Source organism: Opisthorchis viverrini, assembly GCF_000715545.1.
Source record: "Opisthorchis viverrini unplaced genomic scaffold opera_v5_477, whole genome shotgun sequence".
Taxonomy (NCBI): Eukaryota; Metazoa; Platyhelminthes; class Trematoda; order Opisthorchiida; family Opisthorchiidae; genus Opisthorchis; species Opisthorchis viverrini.
In genome coordinates this window covers 3,439-28,540 of record NW_008752123.1, presented here as the reverse complement: position 1 = coordinate 28,540, position 25,102 = coordinate 3,439, and the positions used below count along the sequence as shown (strand labels likewise).

The window sequence follows — 25,102 nt, the reverse complement described above, 5'->3', positions numbered from 1 at the left end:
GCGAGCTCGGCGAGTTCAGTTTCTGACGGAATTCTGGCGGCTGATGCAGAAACCCTCCGTGTCGCATTTTTGTTCACGGTTGTCAGGAAACAGACCTGACCACATTGGAGAATAATTCATAAAACCGTTAATACAAGTTACCTCGCGTTCTGTTTGTGTGTTTCGCATCTGTGGTGCCGACACACGGACGAACATGATTTGGATGTTATAACAGTTACCTCATATTTGCTGACTTTCGGCTACTACCTCCTATGCGTCTTTTGTCTAGTTGGTGACGACGATTGTCACGGATTAGCATCTTTGTTTTCTTGTGGTGTGCGCTCGCTGATTAATCAGCTATTTTATAACTGAGGCTTTCCTGATTCAAACAGAACCCTTCTATTACAAGGCAACACCGCCCGGCTCAGATACCATTTAATTGCTCTATTAATAACCCGAACTCCAAATACACCTACATTTGGTCCACTTCAAAGACATGTTTCGACCGCATTCCCTCCTCGCCCTCGTCATTTTGTAAGTTACTTTTAGTTCCAGTGTGGACGGAGCGTACTGAAATGCTCAGTTTACGGGGGCTTCTCTGCAGATTTCGCTTTCTCCGATTATGCGTGCGGAATGTGGCTTCCATCCTCGTCGACGACAGAATCTATTCAAAGGGACTTGGTAAAATCAGTTCATTGGCGAACTTTTCACCGTCATCTATACCAGTTTGTGTATCCTGTTATTTGGTTAACCCAACGCATACCCGTTGGCTGAATATCCAACTTGTCCGGTTTCCAGGCCCAACAGCTCTCTGACTCGATGTTCGCGATTATGAATTGGCCAATATTTTCTATGGGGGAGATGAAATTAGCATGGGATTCACATTCATGTAGAGGGACAGTTCGCACGCAGTCGCCGAAGTGATACCGAAAGCGCTCTCACATTGAGTTGCTGCCCACTACCTAAGTATAGGTTTGTATTTTCTAGAAACATCTGAACGTCTCATTTCAGAATACCCGAGGAGTCCACATATCCGAACGGAGTAGCGAAACCTGTCAACCTGATTTCGTCAGATTGGTTGTGAGATCGAAACCAATAGATAGGCGATGGATGACTCATTGTTCTGTAGAACTAGTATTACTGTCATTAGGTGAATCCGCGGACAACCCATAAGGGGGGCTGTGCTCTATCTAAATCTCCATTTGGAAGGTGAGATGCGCGATAATTTCAACAACTAAGACCTCAGTGTACCCTGCATTTTTCAATATGTGAATGAGATCAAAATTTGCCTGATCACTCAGTCTACCACACTGATTGCTGATCGTCTCTCGACTGCCATCATTTCCGTTTAACTTCATACAGGTGCACCTGTTGCAGGTTCGTTTACAGAAACATTCTAGCCCCATCTTGCACTCGATCCAACTAGTTATTTCAGATGACCAACTAGAAGGATTTTGTGATATGGCCTACCCTTGGTTGAAAGTTAAAGGTAAAATTTAGTGTTGATTTTTAAGGCAGTTCAACGTTCTTTGGATTAATCAAATACGTAATTACCGTGTGAACTTAGTGTGTGTACTTCATGCTAAACCAGGGAACATGAATATGCCACTGTCTACACGTGACTACACCCAGTGCTCTCCCACTGACATGTTTCAATATGTACATGAGATCAAACGTGACCCTGACTACTCGGTTTGACAAATTTACCGTGTGTCATGCACTAATTGCGCATCATTTTGATGTTCTTCGATGCAGGTCAACCAGTTGCAGGTACGTTTTTATGGATATTTTCGCCACTGGCCGTCGCACGTCACCTCTCCTGAACAATCATACCAACAATCACACTAACCATGTCACATGCTGTTGTGATATGAAGCGAACTAGGGAGTGAAGTCAAAATCAAATGTCTAGTTTTGTTATTCCGGAAACCGTGTTCTAACTCTTCGGAGTAGTGCTTATAAGTCATAGACTTATCTGGCCCTCCAGGGAACCAGTTTTCTGGGGTCCAATTTATTGTGACTGTGGTATTTTGGAAAGTTTGTCGGTTTGTCTCGGCGATTTGATATTTTCTCATCCATCATTTTGACGACACGAAGATATTTCTTTGCACTTTTGGCCAGGCGGTGTTGATTTTTTGCGCTGTGAACTGTATCTTGATCACTAGTAGAGATGTCCATGGAATGCGCTGTAGGCCATTTGGTACTGAGGGCTTTTCAGTATTTTATTCTCTCAACTTTGTGCCCCTATGAGTCTTGGTACTTACTGAGATCTCTACAGGGTGTGTTTATATATATAGGCAATTTTCAAATTTCCATTTTTGGGTGTAATCTCTTGGTGACTTGAGAAGCCGGTGCTAATTTTTATCTAGGCTTCTCCGACGACTTAGCTCCCAGAATTCATCTGAAATTGTTACATTTCACCTCTACTAATAGCTTTTCGTCTGCTTATTCGTCAGCTAGTGTCCAGCATCACCCATTTTTGTCGTGCGACATGGTGATATCGGTCAATGGGCAAGATCACGGTCCAGACTGCAATAATGCTGGTTAGGAATTACCAGCTCCGGTGTAGTCATAACAGGGCGCTTTAAATTTCCGTAGGACATATAGCTGGAGGGGACCAAAATGCTTTTGTTTAGATGATTCTTGGGAGAATCTTATCCGTAACAAACTTCACTGTCGAAACTGTCCAGGAAATCTAATTGTGATTTTGCTGCGCACTTTGTAGGTTATTTGTTTCATTGCGACCTTGATCCGTTTGGGGACTTGTGATCTATGTCATTATCTAAAAGTCTGCCATAAAATACCCGATGATCTGAATCGAGTATGGTACACGATACCCTCTATGCTTCTTGTATCGATGTATGGCTTATCTAATCCGCATGACGTCTGCTAGTGTTAGGATCGTTTTTTGTCCACCGAATCTAAAATACTAAACGGAAGATAGCTAGGCTGCTTTTTCCAAAAACCGGCTTGTTTGTACTTGATTCCTGCTTACACCTGAGGTTAATGAACTCTCTAGATCTAGTTGGACAACTGAGTAGTCTCCTTGCTCACCTTTCAGTTCACATGTTCCTATCTTATACTGGTGCAATTTCCGTCGCTGCCCGACCCAGTGGCCATAATCTATTCAGATAATTGCACAAAACGAAACCTTCTGGAAGAGCAAACTGATTTTTCACGTGAATTCTGGATGTATACTTGGTCCGGCAATAAAAAGTTATTTGTGTTGAACCATTTTCTAGATTCTTGTTTGTCGACTGATCTAGATCTTCGTCACCTAGGCAGATATTAAATATCCGTTAAACCCAATCAAATATGCACTTTGTATTTTTGAGTCATTCGAGGTAGAGTGAGATAACCGTTTTTCCCATCAGCTCTGTGAGGCGTGGGAGCATCGATTGCGATGAGATCCACCGCAAAGAAGCGGTGGACCCGCGGAAAATCCGGATAACCAGTCCGGCAGCACAAACATGGTGTGGCACGATCCAGATTCAACATCTTCGGTCATGGATGGAAACATCTTTTGTTTGAAGGTCTCTTCGACCAGGAGATTATGATGTCTTTTGAAGCAAGCAGCAAAATTGCTGATGTGTTGTACCATTTCTGCTGCACTCGAATTTCGGCAGTTTCGACACTCTGAGTGCTTAGATGATGGTCTTCGATGCTTTAGTTTTGGAAACTCAGGACAACTTTGTCCTCGTGACATCATATAACACATACAGTGAGGGATGCTTTGTTGGACCTTTGAAGGAAATACTATCAAGTGGTAAAATGCTAGGCGACCTCCGTAGTTGAAGAACAAGGGACGCTTCAACCTGTCTGGGCACAAGATGGCGATACTGCGGACTGGCCACTCGGGAAAACTGTCTTAGTCTCCAACCACCACGAACAGTCCTGGGTTCGATTCCGTGTAGGGATTTGTGAGATGCGAACCGCTGGTGATTAACAATGAGAAGGGAACAGCTGTACAATGCCCGTAGGATTTTGATGCAGACTGACTTCACTTTAAACGCAGAACTTCATTTGAAATACCAAGCTCTTGGTCCACTTGTTTTTACTAACCCAAAGGATTGTTTAGACGAAGATTTAGGTGCTGTCCCCCGGATAGGTGAACCACTGCAAGTAGCAGATGGTCACACAAATTTATTTCGACAATTCTTATACAATAACTGGGCTGTAGTAATATGCCCATATAAGGTAGTCACCTGCGTACTGTACAATCTGATAAACCCCCAGCAGTCATCATGCATGCTTATTCAACACGCCGAATAATCCACACGTTTCTCCGCAGCTCCGCCAACTCTCCGCGATAGTTTCCATTAGTTTCTAACTATCCATAAAACATGTGTTCTACACTTTTCGCCTGAACTCGGCTCGTGTTTGACCTCGCTGGAGCTGGACAAAACTCAATTCACTAGCGGTTATATGCGTAAAAAATAATTGATCCGTCTGGAGCTCATGGAAAACTGTCTGCCCCCATGACACGTACTTTGCTCGGCTTACTAGTGAAGCTTGTTTGGATTGAATTTTTACGAGATACGATGTTCACTGAGTCGAGAATAAGAGTAAAATGGAATGAACAGATAGTCTTTTGACAATGTGTTGGCCTTTTGTAACAGACAGATATGGTGGCTTATTCTACATAAATAACTGGACCCGCAAATGTCATTAACAGTACACGTTATTCCATTTACTGTGGGCCACTTCGTTCCCAAAACAAAATTCCTTCGCAATCACCAACACAGCTGTCTCTGACTGCAGATAGTATGGACAAATAGACTGACAAGAGACTGACAAGCCCAAACCTATTTCTGGATTCAAAATTCATGCAGTTCCATTTAATTCCACAACGTATTTGCACACTCAAAACGGGCGAAGTGGATGCTGTCCACCTTGGGAAAGGAGTTAGCATAGAAATTTCACCTAAAAGTTCACCGATTCAGAATACCACAGGTTGGCACTATAAACTGAGCATCCGTATGTAAGAGATGACGGGTGACCTAAACTTCAGTGCACTTTCTTTTGTTCGTCAGATGCTACAATGTGTCTAACCATTCCGGACGTTTTCTCCTTAAAGGCTATCCATTTGGACGTAAGTCTTCTTCATCTAAGAATAGGCATGCAGATAAGATCTGTAATTAAGCATCAGTCTGAACGCCTTGAAAACACCAGAAACTTGATTTACCTACTATCCAACCAGAAATGATGAAGTTTTTGGTGGAACGTTGTTTAATGCCATAAATGACTACAGTTAGAGAAAATAATGGTCTTAAAAATTGTCAAACTTGCCCGTGTAGGTCAGAGGTTTGTAAATGATTACTCATTAAGTAGTCTTCCAGTAGTCGGATGATACTGTTATTTGGCTACTGCGTTTATAGAATACACCAGGTATAACGTCGGATGGGGTCGTAGTACATAATATTATACACCTGAGTGCAATTGGCAGACGTCCGGCTTGAGTTCATCTGCGTCAACTCCCTGTGACGAAGAAGATGTCTTCCACTCATACTAAGACTGCCTCGATTTCCCCATTGTGAATCTCAAAATGGATCGAAATTCAGCGTCATGACCTACAACCCCTAGTCTATCTGAAACATAAACGGCCATCGAATTTGATTGGGCCTGCATGCGAATTAATTGCACAACACCTTGTGATATCGATATGGCGCACCTCACCATGTGGTTGACTGAACCCCTCACGTTTTTTGCTGTGCACGTGAATTTGGCTAGTTTCACCTAGGGGTGACCGGATGAAAAGAAAAGTCAGAAGGACATGATTTCCGCAGTGACCTCTTTCTTGTCACAGGTAGCACGAGTAATCACACGAGTATCACACGCTACATGAGTTGACCTTGCAATGGGTTTTTGTGGAACTATGCTAGAGACTTTGCAATAACCCATAATCGGTTTCACCTTCGTTGCGGCTCATCAGGTAAGCAGAGCCCGTCCACCTTGAGTTCTGATTGAGTAGTTTTAGGCTACAAAATTTGAAACAAAAGCATCAGAAGATCTTAGAGAAATACACTCATTTGCGAACCAATTTGGTTTTGCGAGAGACACACCTGGAGCCCAGCTGAATCTCTCGTTTGTGATGTTTCCAGGCAACTGAATGTGCTGTATCAGGCCGCCTCGTGCTTCAGTCGCTTCGGTATTCGAGATATCGCGATGTATGTATAATCGTAATGCACTACTCATAAGGTTGCTGAAAATTCATCAACAGCCCACGACCGGTTTTGCCTTTCTTGGGGCTCATCAAGTAGGCGCAGTCCTCGAGTTTCTGTTAACCTTATGTTCCACTTGGAACCAAATTGCACGAAATTAGCGAAATACACTCATTTGCAAACTAATTTGGTTTTGCGACAGACTCACCTGGAACCCAGCTGAAATTCTCATCTTTCTCACCAGAAGACCTAGTCTGACTGTGGTGCACAATCAAACCTTTTATGAGACGAGGGACTGGTATAGTGGCTTTATACAGAAAAACAAGAAGGCGATCCTCTTCGCAAGGTTCTTGTGCTTGTAGATTTCTACCTTTAGAACGAAGAGTGGAATATTCTGGTAACTGACTGAATTGGTTCCATTTTTCACATCGCGGTAGCCCCAAATTTGATCATCTAAGCACTCTGTGTATCCACAATCCCTGGAACTATTATTATGCGTTGTTATTGCAATATTTATATCGTTAGTTGATTGAGTATAATCCTTCGGCCTGTATCGGCTATTATCATACGAACTTTCACATTGCTTTGAATCAGTTAAATTTTATGTTAGTTGGTTTTGTGTGGCCGGCAATTCCAAGAACAACATTCCGGGTCATCTTGGCCATTTTGTTAATTGAGCAGTCAAATTTCATAACTTACTTGGAGAAAATACGCATATTTTGTGGCCACACTCTGAAATCTAATAAATTCGACAAACTATCCAAGTCAAAACCCCAAAAACAAATAGATTGCCACTTTGTCGTGCTTAATATTCTTACTACACAGTCGTGTTTGTTTCGAAGACAAGCTACTCGAGACTAGAAAGCCGTGTGCCGACTGGTTCCCAAACAAGGACTAGCAATAACTAACGGTGTGATTCTGGTCCCAAAACACCAATCATTCCGAAACAGTGTAGCGATCCTATTAGGGAGACTTTACAAGGGCACATTGATTCATTTATCTGAACGTGCCCACCCACACCCCTATCACCGGCTCAGATAAGTAGAGGTGTTATGTGGATCAAGTTTCATACACAAACGAAGGTTACTAGCCTACTTTCTGGATTGACTAGACCTACATAAGACTGGGTTCTATCCAGGCTGGCTACCCAACACTGCTCGGAATCCTCTTCAGCTCCAGCAGGGGTATAGGGGCATTCCTATTTGCGTACGATAAAATTGATTGGATTCTTACCCAACGGGCTTTCTTGTTATGCTCCCTGGGACAAAAGAGTTGTCTGTAGGCCAGCTGACTCATTCAGTGTCAAGCTACTGGAGGCGAAAAGCTAATAAGTAGTAGATCGTTTTTGTATGTATGTATATATGCGTCCTCAGAGTAAAAGAAAAAAACAAGCGAGCAAAATTGACCTCTCAGGTAAATTTTCCAAACTACGTAGCCAGCAGCAGCGTTTTAAATCGGTTGTATATGCACAACCGACGTCCAATACATGCTTGCACTGGCAAACTGCAAGAGCGCTGAGACATCAATCCTGGAAGTTGGCCGACTCGTTTAACGCACGATAAGGTTCATGATTTGAGCATCGAAAATAAACTTTGATTTGCCGCAGTCAGTAAGATATGTCCATGACACGAAACTATACGCCACTCATACACCGGTGTTTTGAGCACGCCGCCGCTGATTGCCGGTCCGAAACCAACAGACTCACGCAACAGCCTCAACTCAGAAAACGTCTAGCTTCCTGCTCAGGAGAAGTTGGCCAGTTTGAAAGCTCTCTACAAAGCGATACGGCCATTGATGAAGTCTCTTTGTGCAGTGACGGAACGTTTGAGAACCAGTTCCCAAGCTCTGTTGACAAGCCAACAATCACCTGGTCAGTGGCAACTAAACGCACATAAACAGCCACCAGTATAACATTTCTGGCACATACCACCCGTAGTGGCCGTAAAACGAAAGCTATTAACTACAAAATGCCGCAGTACAAGTACTAAGGGATCATTTTAAACCACCCACAATATTCTACCGGAAGTTTTCTGACACCATGCTTTTCCTGGCAGCGCATGAAGCAAATGTTACCCTGTGCCACAAAGGTAGCCGTCAGCCTGACCCAGATAACCTACGTCCGACTAGCCTATGTTCGGTGCCAACAAATGCAGTTTGGTCTATCTGATCAGACCTCTTCGATGATTTCTAGTGCAGTCCAGTATGATTTCAGTAGAAGAAAGGCTTAGACATACAGAACCATCATCATCCTCACAGAGGCAGCAATGATGTTTCAAGGGAGACTTTACAAGGGCACATTGATTCATTTATCTGAACGTGCCCACCCACACCCCTATCACCGGCTCAGATAAGTAGAGGTGTTATGTGGATCAAGTTTCATACACAAACGAAGGTTACTAGCCTACTTTCTGGATTGACTAGACCTACATAAGACTGGGTTCTATCCAGGCTGGCTACCCAACACTGCTCGGAATCCTCTTCAGCTCCAGCAGGGGTATAGGGGCATTCCTATTTGCGTACGATAAAATTGATTGGATTCTTACCCAACGGGCTTTCTTGTTATGCTCCCTGGGACAAAAGAGTTGTCTGTAGGCCAGCTGACTCATTCAGTGTCAAGCTACTGGAGGCGAAAAGCTAATAAGTAGTAGATCGTTTTTGTATGTATGTATATATGCGTCCTCAGAGTAAAAGAAAAAAACAAGCGAGCAAAATTGACCTCTCAGGTAAATTTTCCAAACTACGTAGCCAGCAGCAGCGTTTTAAATCGGTTGTATATGCACAACCGACGTCCAATACATGCTTGCACTGGCAAACTGCAAGAGCGCTGAGACATCAATCCTGGAAGTTGGCCGACTCGTTTAACGCACGATAAGGTTCATGATTTGAGCATCGAAAATAAACTTTGATTTGCCGCAGTCAGTAAGATATGTCCATGACACGAAACTATACGCCACTCATACACCGGTGTTTTGAGCACGCCGCCGCTGATTGCCGGTCCGAAACCAACAGACTCACGCAACAGCCTCAACTCAGAAAACGTCTAGCTTCCTGCTCAGGAGAAGTTGGCCAGTTTGAAAGCTCTCTACAAAGCGATACGGCCATTGATGAAGTCTCTTTGTGCAGTGACGGAACGTTTGAGAACCAGTTCCCAAGCTCTGTTGACAAGCCAACAATCACCTGGTCAGTGGCAACTAAACGCACATAAACAGCCACCAGTATAACATTTCTGGCACATACCACCCGTAGTGGCCGTAAAACGAAAGCTATTAACTACAAAATGCCGCAGTACAAGTACTAAGGGATCATTTTAAACCACCCACAATATTCTACCGGAAGTTTTCTGACACCATGCTTTTCCTGGCAGCGCATGAAGCAAATGTTACCCTGTGCCACAAAGGTAGCCGTCAGCCTGACCCAGATAACCTACGTCCGACTAGCCTATGTTCGGTGCCAACAAATGCAGTTTGGTCTATCTGATCAGACCTCTTCGATGATTTCTAGTGCAGTCCAGTATGATTTCAGTAGAAGAAAGGCTTAGACATACAGAACCATCATCATCCTCACAGAGGCAGCAATGATGTTTCATTGTGCTACTACCACAAAGTTTAGCAAATTACATTTAGAGTCGTACAGTAAAAAGAAGATAAATGTCGGTGGGGGAGGGGACTTGTTGCTGGTCTGTCGCAACCATTCTGAGGTACCTAGGCCCAGATGTACCCAATCAGACAAGCTGGAGAGAACTGACGGCATGAACGTCACTAGTATCGTTCAGCTGCTGTTTTCTTGTAATGTCACCCACCAAGCGTCTAGATCTTTATATAGGACCCAATCCTGAAAGCGGACTGTACAAACAATACCTGGTTTCTTCGTTGTCCCTGTCACACCCTTCTGCCCACTCTTAGGTTGTACAACCCACGGTTTGAGTCATTTTGAAGGACACATGGAGAACAACACTGGTTGCGGTAGACGCCGTTTTGGCAGGCGCAGCACATGATCAAGTCACAATGGTTAATGGCACTGGATTTATACGCGACTTAGATGCCTGTCCTAAATTGAGGTAGCGTTGTCATTGTGTAGTTAGGCGTGTATTTCGTTCAAATATGGTTGCCTTTATTTAGAAAAAACGCTGATATTTCTTCGTCTGATTAGCCCCTTCGTCCGTTGCTTTGTATGTTAGCCTCTGCTCTAGCGCAGTTGGAAGCCGTCTTACAGAAACAGAATTAGTGTGAAATATATTTCCACATGTTGTATTAATTTTGGAAAGTGCATTCAATAATCAGGAAGTGGGACTGTCTGTGATCAGCTACTTTCAGTTTGAAAAGGGTCCCTCCCCTGAAGCGTCCACTACAGAGTTCCTAGTCAAGAGTGAGCCAGTGTGCAGTTTTCACCCACAAGGAGAGAACAAATCTCTCCTTTTTCTGTGTTGGTCTCTTCAGTACGAACAACGTGTGAAATTATACCGTCCGTGTGTAAATTTATGTGTTCCCTTTAATGTTTGTAAGTGTAACTGTGTCCTATTTGGTGAGATCTTCAAGACTTCTGTACCCACTCTGGCGGAATTTCTGGTCACAAAAATTAAGAAGAGCCGCAGTCCACGACAGATGAGAAATCTGGTCACCGTGATATTTTGTCTTTAGATATCCTGTCCCAGAATACCATTCATTCTGGTTTTAATCAGGCGTTGCGAAAGACGCATATTGAGAAAGTCTCTACTGCGTAGATACAACCTGACCAGCCCCATACAGTCGTGCCGTTCTCTTCTTCGAAGTCTTGTTGGAAGCGCTGATTTAAGTTGATCATTGCTTGTTTGACAACACTACGCGGAAGCCGTGCAAGCACAAGTACAAACTCGACTGCATAGCAGAAGGTGGAACGGGTTTTCCAAGGCAGTTCCTGCGGTTACGAAGAAACCATATTGCTTTTCGGGTAAAAAAACTGATTGAAATTTCACATCAGAAATACATTTCAGTGTATCCTTTATGCAGTCTCTGGTTAATCTTATGCTAATCAGTTTGTACCTGTGAGATATGAGGAACGGTGAGGCATGAAGCAGATCACCCCCCTGTGCACGAAATAAGTTCTCTACGAGATCTTGAACTTCATTCAAGTTCATCTGAGTACACCTGAGATCGCCTGGTCCAAACATCGTACGAGTAATAAGATTTCTTATGGAGTTGAATAAATATCAGGGAAGTCCCTTTTCTCGCCATCTTGAGTTGCGCACAGATAAGTAACTTCCTCATCTGATCAGTTGATTCCGACTTTTTTCTTGACAGTTCCTACTGGCAAATGGAACTAAGAGTGCAACCCTTGCATTATGAAGCAAACATTTGCAAAAGAGATTTCAGGGGTCCTGGAAGTTCAGTGCCCAAATATTTTAGATTCAAAGTAGGGTAAGCTTAGTACATGGACTGATTTGAAATTGTGTTTATTATGAGTGGTACGGTCGTACAGTATAAAAACCAGTATTCTTGCTATAAAAATACGCATTGTGATGTAATCCATTAGAAACTACCCAGAGCAACTCACAAATGATATGGCACGACGCCTACCAAGTTAAGCATCTGCATTCTTAAATGGTAGAATGTGACTCTCCATAACGAAGTAAACCTAAAATAAAATGCTAGTTCGATAAAGACTATTTTCACGCATTCTGAGGAATTCCTAACTAACGGAACGGTTACCCAACGAAGTTGTAGGTCCCCGTTTACCATGAAAACCCAAACTAAAGATAAAGAAATAAAGAGATCATACGCAACTAAGGTTGTTGAAACCCCTCTGATAACTTTCAACAGAGCTGATTTCTAAAGATAAGTCACATAACACAGTGAGAATATAAACTTACATACAGTGAGTTGCAGATTGAAACGCCATAGTAAAAAGGGGCAGTGAAACGAAACCATTGACGTCTGTGTTTTCCGGGACTGGATAATCTGAAGGGACAACCTACGAACGAATTACAACTGGCACACCTCTCGTGGCTGTATATAAATTCATGTCACTAACTGTGGACGTAATAAAGATCACAGCTTGTCCTTTGTAGTTTAGCCCTAGTTTCATTTTATTGCAATTTCAAGTATGCTCTTTTGCCTTCATAAATAGTGCCGCAGAAAAGCCAGGTGAGCCCCTCGCGTACGCAGGAGTTTTGTCAGTTAATAGTGGTAGCAACAGGAATTTCAAACTAATCACAACGGATTTTGCCTTGGCCAAACCAGGTGGTGTTGTCTGTTGCATGGCTCGGTGCTGTGCTTGAAGATCCTGGTCTTTCCGGACTAGTTTTCGTACTGTTGGGCATTCGGGTGGTAGTCCTCTAGCAATCACTTCAATCTAACCGGTTAAATACGACATCTTCTATATGGTCCACACCAACCGTAGTGGTCCATTAGGATAACTGAGTTTACCACAGCAAACCTGGATATCGAATGCCTAGATAATTTGACTTCTGGTCACATTCTTGCTGGTAATGGGTGTTCCTTAAACGGGGATGCCTCCTATCCTCAAGGGATACTGAGCCTAAATTTTTCGTCACTCTTGTTTAACTTCTCTTCCATACCGTTTATCTCAATAGGAGTTGATGGCGGAACTCGTGAGTCCAACAGAATAAAACACTGCATGTACAACATCCAGGTTATTGAACATAAGATGTTTGAGCGCATCTAATGTTGCATGTATTAATAATAACAGTTCCCTCGCGTCCAATAATTAGCTCTTTTGAACTTCATTCTGATCGAAATATCATTTTCATAAAAAGTCAGATAAGTGCAACTTGGAAAACTGATGTATTCTGAATGGGAATCTCACACTAAACGACACCCGCTCTATTGCGCGGTTTAACGCACCCAACTGTGGGTTCTCGAAACGCACATGAATGATCAGGCGACCCTGAACTCAAGTGGAATTTAGACCACTAAGGTCGGTTATGGATATGAAGAGAAATATATTAGATGCTATTCAGTCGAAATTTTAAAGGTTCGTGAAAGTCTCTTATGTGTGCTTCACGGGGTAGCGCCGTTAGGTCCTAATGGAATGGTGGTCATCGATTACCGCGATGGCAGGCAGGATATAAAGGAACGAACTGGACGGTTAGAGTTTTTGGACCTGGACGCGAACCGTCTGCGCTGAAATCAAGTATGCACTGCCAACAGGAAGATAGATTCATCACTTGCGAATGGCTAAACTTCCTAATTTCCCATGGGTGCCGGTGCATGCTTGGAGGAACTGAAGTTGTTGGATAGTGTACTTGCTTTCAATTCGCCAGATGTTACTCAGTCACCTAATCATTTGACGTGCATCAATTTCCATCGCCCAAACTAGTTACGGATCGGGCCATAATATCGATCACTCAACACTTCGAGGTGTAACGTCCTTCACTAGGTGGATATCAGTTTTCTAGAATGTCAACTTGTGTCTGCAATTTGTTGTAAGCGATATTTCATCAAGTTGTCTACATCGTGTTTGTTTGACGTGTGAATGACCGGAATTTTTTCTCAGTTGTTTAAAGTATGATAGACACGATGGTTCAACAGAGTGAGTGACAGCAGTTGCTCGGAAGGTAGGATCAGCCACCTGAAGGAAAAATCCATTGACGAATACCACTTACAAACAATTGTATACTCAGTGCTCATTTTTACCCTATCTTTCTCTCCATAAACAGAGCAAAAAATTGGGGGTAAATTTTCTATATTTGAATGTGACACTGTTTGCTTTATTCATCTTGTAAACAGCGGCGTTTAAGGAAAAAAATTTAGAACCTTTGATGAATACACAAAACTACACATCATTACTAATGTCTAAAAAGTACCTATACAGGCCGAAAGTCCCCATACGACTCTATCCTGTTCAACTTAAATGTGTATCTGCAATCAGCAGGGGCGATTTCCGTACTCACATCCCATCACATAAATGCATACAGAGGCAACTTCCATGCATTTTCTGACGTGGTTTGTCCGTCAAGCGTGCGAGTAGTACAGGATCGAAAGTCTTGCGCGAGCTTCCAGATTAACATAAATCTATTTCTCCAGTAAATATTACAATTTTAAAGTGGGCCACCAAGCCGCTCTGTAATCAACCACCAGCGGTGACCAGTATGGTGCATGGAACAGTGAGGGTCTCCGAGCTGTGGTCATAAAAATCACATATTTTCTTCCCTTCTTCTTGACGTCTTAGACTAACTGTAGCCCAATACAGGCTCTGATTTCTGGGACATTTGCTATCAGACACAGTACAGTAATCCAGTCTGGTTATAGCTTCGACAATTCCGTTCCTACTGGTGCATAATACCGTTCTTCACATGACAAGATAGTTGTCTGACTGACTATTTGTGCAATGTGCATCTACGTGCGTTTTTGTTTTATTGGTGGTTGATCAGATGGATATTGATCTGTTCTCTGAGCTTGGCAATCAGCTTACCAACGTTTCGTGTCCAGTTGGGGAGAGACACGGTTAGCACGCAGCGACCTACTCAACTGCGCACTGACCTTCTTGACTGGAGACTTGTAAACTGACTTCCAAGCTAGGCGAACAGATCGACTACCATCGAAACAGCCACGAGCAAACGCGCCCGGTTTACCAGTATTTTAACACATTGTTTCTGTCCCCTAAATTCTAACGTCGTACATTCAAGTTTGCAAATGGAGAGAATATGGGTGAAGGGAAGAAGGCCTTTGCCGCGGGGTTATTTATTAGAAAATGCCAACAGAACCGTTACAGACTACTGGGCAGCGAAGCAAAACTCTCGGATGCATCTTGTTTACAAAAACCGAATATCCATCTTCTCTTTGAACGCGTCTTTTTGAACTTTCCTGGATACTGACTGACTGTTCCTCAAGTCCAAACAAATGCTACAAAGCGACTCCACAAAGTCCGCAAAATATCTCACTTTTCAAGAGACGCGAAGCGAATTTACAAGAAAACACGCTACTCGCATGCCTCCTCCATCAGTAGTATCACCGCTTCATGGGTAGCTCAGGTTCTACTGTCGGTCAGTGATTTTTTGCCGAGCTGAGCAATTTGGCTACAAATGCGTCGTCACCAGTTTGGGTGATGTTATGAGTGGACGTCCGTTTCGACATCTAAATCGCACCCCATTTCGGACTAAAAATAGAGTCCCTAGTGCAGCTGTAGTTTGTACTTCTAACGTGGTGGCTTCTCAACGAAAATGTTTTCATCTGTTATCATGGTTGCGGTTTTCAAGGAAGATAAAGGTGGCCTGTATGGAAAAGCGTTGGGTGTGCCCCATGTGTCATGAAAATTTATAACTGTATTTTATCAAAATTTGACGTTCTTATATGATTATTTCCTCGCATGGTTAGTATAGTTAGTCCCTCCCACAAAAGGGATTGTCAACCTCGTACCGGCTGGAACATGGCTTATGAGAGTTCTATGTTTGGGGGAATTCACATGCTCAGCATCGTTGCAGTTCAACTTTTCGGCTTCAGCTGGGTACGTGGTTGTGACATCCTAACCACACTGTTGTTCAGTTGGTCGTGGCCGTACGGTTGTGTTCAAATGTCTGTCGGAAGATCCTGCGTTCTGGATTCGCTGAGTTTCGTAAGATGCCCACGGCTGATGGTGTGCATGAGACAGCTGTACGGCGTTTCCCGGCTTTTCAGCATAGACTGGCTTCACTGCTCAGATAGAATCTCACTGAAGGAACTTTTGCTTGTCGAAAGCAGGAGAAACCAAATTACAGGATTTCATTCCGGTGGTAGTGCTTGTCAGAGCTCCTAGTGGCCCATTCTGTGCCATTCTACAAGGAACTTAATGAAGACATTTTTGGCTTTGATTTGTTACATCTCTAAGACCAACATCACAAAAGCATAGTAAGACAGTGTGACAAGAAATGGCGTTGTAGCCGGTCTTGTAGCGACCGGTTGATGCTTTGGTATGTACCATGGAATCTGAATAATCGAAAAGGTCGTATGGTGTGATAAAATGATATCGGGTTGCGAATGAAGTTATTCGGCTAGATAGCGGTCCAGTTTCACATATAAGTGTGATATCGACCCTCGAGTGAGCTTCAATCCCTATTTCCACGAATACAAAATGGGCATTTTTGGTGAATACCGTAGACTGTCTGTGGGCTAGGCGATTCACGGTAATCTGGAATCAACGTTCACCGTCTAACCTATTGCACCCGTTGTCAATAAGCAACTTCTTTGGTTCCATATAATGCGGGACAGAAGTTTGTAAATATACATAAACACCATGAGAGCACTGTTTTGAGCTTTCTTTCGAACTGTGCACGGTCTGAGCTTTTTCTCCAGAATTTTGCCTCACCCGAAATTGACACTAACTAAACAGACACTCTGTAGATGGCGTGTAGCTTTAAGGATCCGCTTTCTCAATTCATCCAACATATGGAGTCGGACTAAGTTCAAAATCCATAAAAAAATAGCATTCTTTTACGTTCATTGTAAGTTCAGTGATGGCTTTCTCTTACTCCAACTACTTCTCATCTAAAACATCTTCCCGGTGCCTAACTGGCTTCCCATACGAGCGAAGCACAAAGGCTGGGATAATGTCAGGTTACCCAAGCCTAAGCTGGAGCAGTTAAGATTCCGCAATTGGGTTCGAACCCTAGCCCTTCCGGTAAGTAAGCGGCTACCTCGAGCTTAGTCACTAGACAGAATCTAGCCCAAAGCAGGCTATCTCTAGACCACATTTCCGTTACCTCACGCTTGGAATAAAGTAGCGCCACGTTTGACCTTTGATAAATGAGGATAAAAACACTATCCTAATAAAGGCACCAGATTTAACTCAAGTTGGTATGGTGATATTGATCTACACACATGACCGAATGGTAGAAATATTTACGGAGAATTTTCTCATCATTTTATTTTATATAATGCAGAAGGAAGTTCAGAAAGTCGAATAAACATCAGTACTTTGCATCCGTTCAGATGAACGTTTGCCACATTTTGCTGTGCCTTGATTTGTACTTGCTCAGTAAAATATACATCCAGTTTTGCCAGTGTGCAGAAATAAAATATTGCTTTTTTTATTACAATGCACATGATTTGCCCGTACATTCGAATACCATCACAATAGCCTCTGAAACGCGAGTACATCCGGGCAAGTGCCGGATAACAGATTTCACCGCATCAAACTGTTTCTTGGTACCACGAATGCGATACCTTACGTAAGGGGGAATAATATCCGATATTACTAGATGTCTGAAGGGTTATCGATTTGGGAAGACACGAGGCAAGCGTAAAAGTTTGGTTCGTAATTACAATCCACTCAGCATTCAACCACGCATCGGTTTCGCAGATAATGGATATGGCGATCATAAACACATGAGGCCGAATTATTCGAGGACAACATTCGGTTGTAATTGGCTGTAGGGTCTATACAATTTTACAACCACACCACTCTCGTTTGAACGGTTCTCTCTCCGATCTGACGCGATCATTCTGATCAATTCCGATGAGACCAAGAGTAAACACTGATGATAAGCTCTGACAGGTGGGGAAGTTAAATGGTTTCCCCGTAAGGGAAACTATTCACAAGGTTGCTGAAAACTCTTCGACAGCTCATGATCGGCTTCGCCATTCTCCGTAGGCGTCATCAGGCTGGCGCAGTACCCGAGTTTCCGTCAACCCCATGTTCTACTTGAACCCGTACTTTTGTGTGAAACTATTGTGTGGAACTATTGTGCGGTATTGGTGGGAATTCCACACATCTTGCAACCACCTACATATGATCATACCAAGCAGTGAGAACAAGAAGGTTGTAGGGTGAATTCATTGTGTATACAATCTCCCGCCTCGAAACGTGTAAAATAGTACAAGACACATAATTCAATGCAGCTTACAACATTCAGGTTATTCTTAAGCAACCTGACCGATTTATAAAACCGAGGCAGCCCCAACTTGACTCTGAAAATTCGTCTTGGGTGCTTACCTGCGCAGCGGAAAGGTTAAGAAAGACAAAACAGTCACGAATACTACTTGAAGGACTGATCAAAGGGGAACGATTCATATCGCAATATGGTCAGCAAAAGACTCTTCCAAAAGTGCCTGGCACGAGCCACAAACCTGACGCGAAGGTACGCAGTAAAATCTTGTGTAAAAATTTAGCGACCTAAACGTTTTTCAATGGTCTTCTCAGTGCTAGTGCCCGACTGGAAGATAGTTTTCTGCGACAGTTCACAAAAACTCCAATTATTTTTCCTGTTGAACTCTAGGTGACGCAAGACACTATAAAACACTTACATGCATCTTGAGATCATGTAGGCAATTCGCATACCCCGGCACCTATACGAGAACGATACTAAATCTAAACTGCTGTCACACGAGTCCTAAAATGATGCATGGGTTCAAAATTAATGTTGGTCCTTCCGGCCGAACAAAGAATGGCAGACCTTCCAGTTTACTGGGCGAAGCCATATTGACCCTTGCAGCAACCGGCCTTGACAAACCGCACCAAAACTGCAAATACTGTATTATGAGGATGCGATGTGGTTTTATTTTTAAATGTTTGCAAACACGTGCTATCCTTATAGAACTGGCCTATTTAGTGTTATTTTACTCATTCGTCATGGCAATTTCGTCGTTCGTTAGACGACGGTAATCTCCACAGGGTCCTCAATCACCTTCAGATTTATCAGGTACCATATATAGAGGTGACGACCAATGACTCGATGAAGTGTGAATGATGCGGAGTTCGAGCATGTGTTCGAACTCGTGTTTTGCGATTTGGAGCTTATCCGGATGAAGTCGGCGGGGGCTGGTATGGACAGGTGGACCTCTCGTCTGGATGTGGTGAACGACGGAATGAGTGACAGTTTGAGTGTGCTGGTATGGATGAGTAAGGATTGGAAAATCCCTAAGTATGTCGGCAAAATGTTAATCAGGTAAGATAACTCGGATACCTGTGGATGAACTTGGGGCACCAACTCCGTTGACTGAGAGGGAAGTAAGTGTGTCTCAGAGACGTTTGTGTCGCACGTCGACAGATAGATTGTAATGGGTCAGGAAATCTGCACCAATGATAGGTGTTTGGATGTCGGCGAAAAGGAAGATCCGCTTGAACGCACGTCGCGATCCGAGGTCAAGGGTGAGAAAACGTTAGCCGTATGTAGCGGTGTGGGTACCTTAGCGGCCCGTGACAAATAAGAAGCAGAATCGGGAAGCGGATTCTTGTGTGGTAGTGAACTAATTTAAGCTCCCGTATCTACGAGGAAACTTAGACCACTCAAGTTATCGGTGATGTGGAATAGACTACTAGTGCGAGGAGAACCACAGGAAGCTGTCGCCGTTACCGACTGGGCGGGTGTTTAAAGGGCTGTTAGAACAATTCTGTTAGGGGCAAGGCGGTTGGCATTTGCGTGCTTGAAGGCCGAAAGATTGATGATACCAGCCCCAAGAGGGACAGGTACGGGGCAACGATTGAGATCATGAATGTCATCGATGCTTGTTGCTCTCCAGCCGCTGGAGGCGATAAGTCAAGGTACCAAATCTAGTTTGTAGTTGTGATATGACAGAAAGTATTGCATCGGAATCTGTGGATGTGGTGGGTGTAGGGCGGGAGACGGGGTTGACCGGGTGATCGGAGTAAGTTTCGTGGAATTTATCCGCCATTTGAGCTGGCTGCTCCAAGCTGTGTTCACCAACGAAAGCTTTGATGAAGCGAGACATGGATGTTGGAAGTTTGTCGAGCCATAGATGTGCCATGAGTTCCACCGCTGCCTTACGGCCGCGAAGGAGACTGCGCATGTCGTGAAGCAGTTGTGATGGCAACCTGTCATCAAGTTTGACTGTGGTGAATAAATCCCTTGACATCTCGGTTTCGGACTTTCTTATCCTACTGATGACGGCCACTCGAAAGGGTTTTCCTTGGGGATTTTCTTCTGTTGCTACATCACCAGGAAGATGCTGGACAACATAGGAAAAGCGGATGGCTTGGGAAGTGGTGTCGTGTAGTAAAACAGCCTCGACCTGGTGAAACCATACCCTGTGTTTACGGGGAATATAGTCGGGTAAACGTATGCTAATTGCATCCTCTACTAAATCCAATGAGTCAAAGTGTGCCTGCTTATTGACCGGACAAATGAAAATATTACGACGACTTGAAGGAAAGTTTTTTTTAAAAATATCTAGGAAGATTCGGGCGCACCAAATCTGAAGTGGTTTGGCTGCCCAATAAGCTACTTTAGCAGGAGTGTGGCAGAGGAATAGAAATAATGATGCTAGATTGAGTATACATTAATAAAGAGGTCAGACGGAACGGACTCCCTAACTATTGTTCTCTTTAAAATAGTTCGTCATTGGTCTAGATCAGCCAATAAACAATAATCCAATCATGGTTGCCCAGGGTCTTCTTCTGAACAGTTCTCACTTATGATAGATTACGGCAATAGTCTGAACTGTTTTGATACCAGAGTTGACACATGAGACTTGCGAATGACCGCTGTGAGCGCGAGCGAAATCAGAAGAGAGAGTCGAAGCACATGACCACGTTTGTATTGCACGAAACTGTGCGAGTGTTTTTGTAGGTCTTCGTAGTCAAACAAAAAACGGTTATGCAATTGGGAAAGTACGTAATGTTTTAATGGAAGCAAAATAAAGGTACAAAACAACACAGAAGTACTAACCTTGTTGGAGCGGAAGCGGAGCTGAAGCAATTCACAAGGACTTTGTTTTGCAACAAAATCAATAACTACGTGCTACACCGACAAGTTTATTGACGCTCTAATCCTTATCATTACCGCAGATGTGAAATCCGGTAAGATCTATTCGACGTGATCTAAGCGCATTTATTCGGGAGTATGCGCTAGCACCGGAGCCGTTGACGACATATTTCACGGAATTGGAACGAATAGAAAGGGGCAACCACTAGTCCCATTGCTGGATGATCCTGATAACACCGATGTGCTAACCTCGAGCTATCTATTCCTGTCTATGAGTATAATTCGTCCACGTTGATGGAGTTCCGGGAATGCGACATCGACATATTCGGCAGTGGATGCAGAGTCAGTTGGTGGTCATCACCTTTTAGCGCCGCCGACTGAAAGAATATATTCTACTGCTTCATTTGTGGCATAAGTGGTGACCATCAATAGAAACATACAAACGAGTGATTTGGTGCTGATAATTAAAAAGCAACATACGCTCCGCACCTGGGCGAACGAGTTCGTAGCCGCCGCTATACCTGAACCGGATGCATTCATCAGGGCGGTAGTGCTCGAGACTCCCGATGGCTCAGTAACCAGGATACACTGCAGATATGCGTCCTAGAAAGGCTAGATGAACCTTCGGTGCTCGGTCACGGTATGGAATATGAAGGGTTGGGAGGTGTGAATGAGGCCAGACCCAGATAACCATTTTCGCCTCTCTTTTTGCTGGAGTCAGGTTCTGAGTTGGCTTGGTCGAAGTAAAGCCAAGCCGGTTTCGGTTAGACGGTATATTTTTTCTTTAGGATACACCTCACGCTTCCCTGAACCCATTGTTTTCAGCGTCTGCCTTATGTATTTAATATTCACCCTAAATTTCCCAAAAACTTTCTACCTATGACATAAAAACAATCCTGACGAACTTGTCACGTGCGTTTTTTGACAACTTACGTTCCTGGGTGGTGTGTGCGCACGTTTGTCCTTAGTTCAAATCAATTTGCCGTTCTTTTTGTCCTTTTCTGAACTTTCAAAAAGTTGTGCACCGTTCCAACGGAACTCTCCAGAATATGAAGTTTGTATCCATTTCATATGCGCGTTTTGTAGGTGCAATATCACATTTTGTTGTCTAACCTTATGAACTCATAATTTTTGGCTTGTAATTTTGTGTCACCCAGTTGAGCTCTCATGATACGTCATATTTTCCACACCAACAGAATTCACGCATCGTAGCTACTCTGAAGCAGCCTGTTTTGAAATGCCTTTGCCATTTTCTCTACTTTATATCTGCACCATGCTATGGTCACCCCAACGACTCAGGTAGCACAAAACCATGAGCCCCACGCCGTTCTCCGATCGCTTGTCCCTGCATTCTTAAAGATAGTAATCCACACTGACTCACCCATATGCTAAGATCAGTTGACGCTTTTTCTCAACACAATGCAGGAGAAGCACATCAAGGAACTAATGTTTCCACAAAGCTTTCCACCATATTTACTCAGGCATCATGAGACTTGTCAGCCATTGAAACATGAAATACTAGCCCGCAATACATCTTGAGTGGGCTTGAAAATTCTTCTGCAATAGTGCGGGAGTCTGAGGGAGGTTTTAGGGTTTAAAATAAATGCATTTGATTGCTAAAACTTCATGTAGAAGTTTTCTTGGCTCAAACTATATCTTCAGAGGAATTTGGCGTGTCTAAGGGTAGGTGCTCAAGCCTTCGACTTGAAAGAACTTGGAAGTGCATTGAGTTCGCTAATATAGAATAAAATAACCACTAAATGAGCGTTGTCTTGACAAGCTCCAAATAAATTGGTGATGGGTGCTGTCTTGACAGCTACCCAGTAAATGAACTGACATGTGGAGCTTAAGTACCATGTTGCGCACTTTTTGCTGATTCTCTGCAAAGTGGCCACCATGCCTTACACGCATACAAGCATGCAAGGTCTGACAGACACGAATCTTTCGGCGCCGAGTAAATCTGCACTGTGGTTGAAAGAGGAGAAAACATGGGCCCTACCAATGGTCTTACTTAGCGGACGAAAATCAGTCCGGACATGCCCGAAGATGTTTGTTTACGCAGACGAAATCTGGTGAGTGAATGCAAGTTCATACATAAAAAGGATTAAACGGCGTACGTGTATCGGCGAATTTGGCGGACAGGAGTGGTCCCGCATTCCTTGTGGTCGGGTCGAGTGTGCCGCACTAGTCGCAGAGTACAAACAGTTGTTGCACGACTTGCACAGGGAAAGACCCTGGCATGCAGAGAAAGGCGGGAGCTTTGGTGTATGAGGTAAGAGGAGCTGAGGGTTGATGTAAAGCCCCCTAAGTAGTCTACAACAGGAGTGCCATTTGTCTTGGTTATATATCTTCAGTGGCTTGAGGGAGGGTTTCATGGTCTTTGTCTCCCGATGTGACCGTAAACATCGGGACAGCAGCTGACGCGTGCCATACCGCTGGGCTGGCATGAGCATGATGGTACAGAATGAAAACATGACTGATGGGGTTTGTAAGTACTCATGATCGCGCGGAAACGGGCAGTGACACAGATACCGAGCATTTATCCGACGTGGTCTGGGCCAACGGAATGTGTTAGCGGTATATGTGATTGGAAATCTTTGTTTATTTGGTCGTAGTTAACTTAACGCGGAAGCTTTAAGCGAAAAGAGCGCGATTGTGAAGTAATGGGGAGAATATGGCGCTGCGGTTGTTTTTGTGAAAGTGAGGAAACGTGATTCTGGAGAGTATTGTGGTGGACGCTAGCGGAGATCGGTGAATTTTTTATTTAGGTCTTTTCAGGGGGCCAGTCCTTTATTTGAAGACTTGATCGGTTTATCATGCGGCAAGCTAGGAGCGATTTACAACCCGGAACAGGAGGCAGCTGGCCTGTGCGGCCAATCTGCAAACATGAAATCCGTCTCAGAGGAGAGGAGCTCGTATCCGAATTCGGCAGTAATGAAGGGCACCAAAAGGCCTATAACTTAAGCGACCTTTATGAGTTGAGCTGGACAGGTATGGGTCTATAAAAAGTATGGCTTAGGAGTTTATTTAGTATGCTTAGTCCACTTGTTGCTGATATGTTGGATGCACTGGCGCTGATGAATTTTTTTTTCAAAAATGGAAAGATACGGAGGGGTTTGGTAGTCCAGTAGTCGCATGGACGGCAACTGCGAACAAATATGGAGTTCTGTTTGCAATTTACCGCAACAAGCATTCTGTTCCATAGTAGAGCTGCCATGAGTTATATCGTCCTGTAATTTTATTGTTAACCGGGTTTATCTCAGATTAACCGAGACCGTAATCAACAATAAACTTTTGGGTTGGTTCTTTTGGTAATTTAGTCAAATTTCTTTAGTAGATAGGGTTAATTAGTTCAACTTCCACTTGAATACTTTTGGCCCCTATCTTAGAATGCAGAAATCGCCTGCACGTAGGCTTGCGTGTAAAAGAACGGATGGGGGAAGTTTGTCGGCTTGGTTTTTGAAGAGCGCTAGCCCGAAGACCTGTCATGGCGGGAGCACAAACTAACGTCTACTAGTTCGTAAGAGCGTGTAACCCACTGTAAACAATTTCCAGGATTCAAACACACTTTTAAGAGATATAGACCTTGCAATGGGTGGCACAATTCCATGGGTTAGATTTCTTCTGGCAAGCTGAGAGTCGTCTCCCAGGACTGGCAGTAGTCAAGGAGAACAATGCCATGAAGCCCTAAAAATGAACTTAATTATTCCGGGTTCAAATATCCGTAGTTCTAAAGAATATTCTCAAATCCCCCTATGTGCTCAGCTTTTTCTCATGCCTCGGTATGAATTAAGATAAGACGAGGTCTACCCATTTCAGCATTTCCAACACAAAAGGCCTTGTTATGCACAGTGGATCTTTGTGGCGCTGTTGAAGAAATTTGGTTAACCTTCTGGATTGTCACATTGGGAAATTTTCGGACCTTCAAAGAATGTAAGCCAGATACAAAGTCACAAGGAATTTTCGGACTTCAAAGAATGTAAGCCAGATATAAAGTCACAAGGAGAAAAATCCAAGTAAATCTTGACTCACAGTTCAAAATAGGAGATTTCCTAGTTCCGTATTCCGTTGAACCACCACACCAAGAATAGTTCTATCTTCCTGGTATTCCAGATCTCCGTTGATCGAAACATTAATCCACAAGTGTAAATATATTAGTCCAGTGTTTGCAGCTGAAACGTTTGTTCACGTTTAGTGTTAGCAGCAGTCAATTATAGTCAACCGGCGGTCACAACAACAGTCACTCAGCAAAAGTCTCAAAGTCACGTTGGAGCCAACAAGCGGGCGGTAGCGGTTGTATTTCAGTAAAACAAACTTTTGTACAGCGATGT

The 25,102-nt window shown here is 43.6% G+C and overlaps 1 protein-coding gene across 1 annotated transcript; it reads right to left on the bottom strand.

Annotated features, from left to right (window-relative positions):
* Positions 1 to 692: 692 nt before the first annotated feature.
* On the bottom strand, positions 693 to 18,813 carry T265_11223 (hypothetical protein; the record flags this gene model as incomplete). Its single annotated transcript, XM_009177825.1, has 3 exons — positions 693 to 829; positions 6,348 to 6,509; positions 18,735 to 18,813. 3 exons carry the CDS (start codon positions 18,811 to 18,813, stop codon positions 693 to 695), a joined length of 378 nt encoding a protein of 125 aa, XP_009176089.1.
* Between the last annotated feature and the right edge of the window lie 6,289 nt (positions 18,814 to 25,102).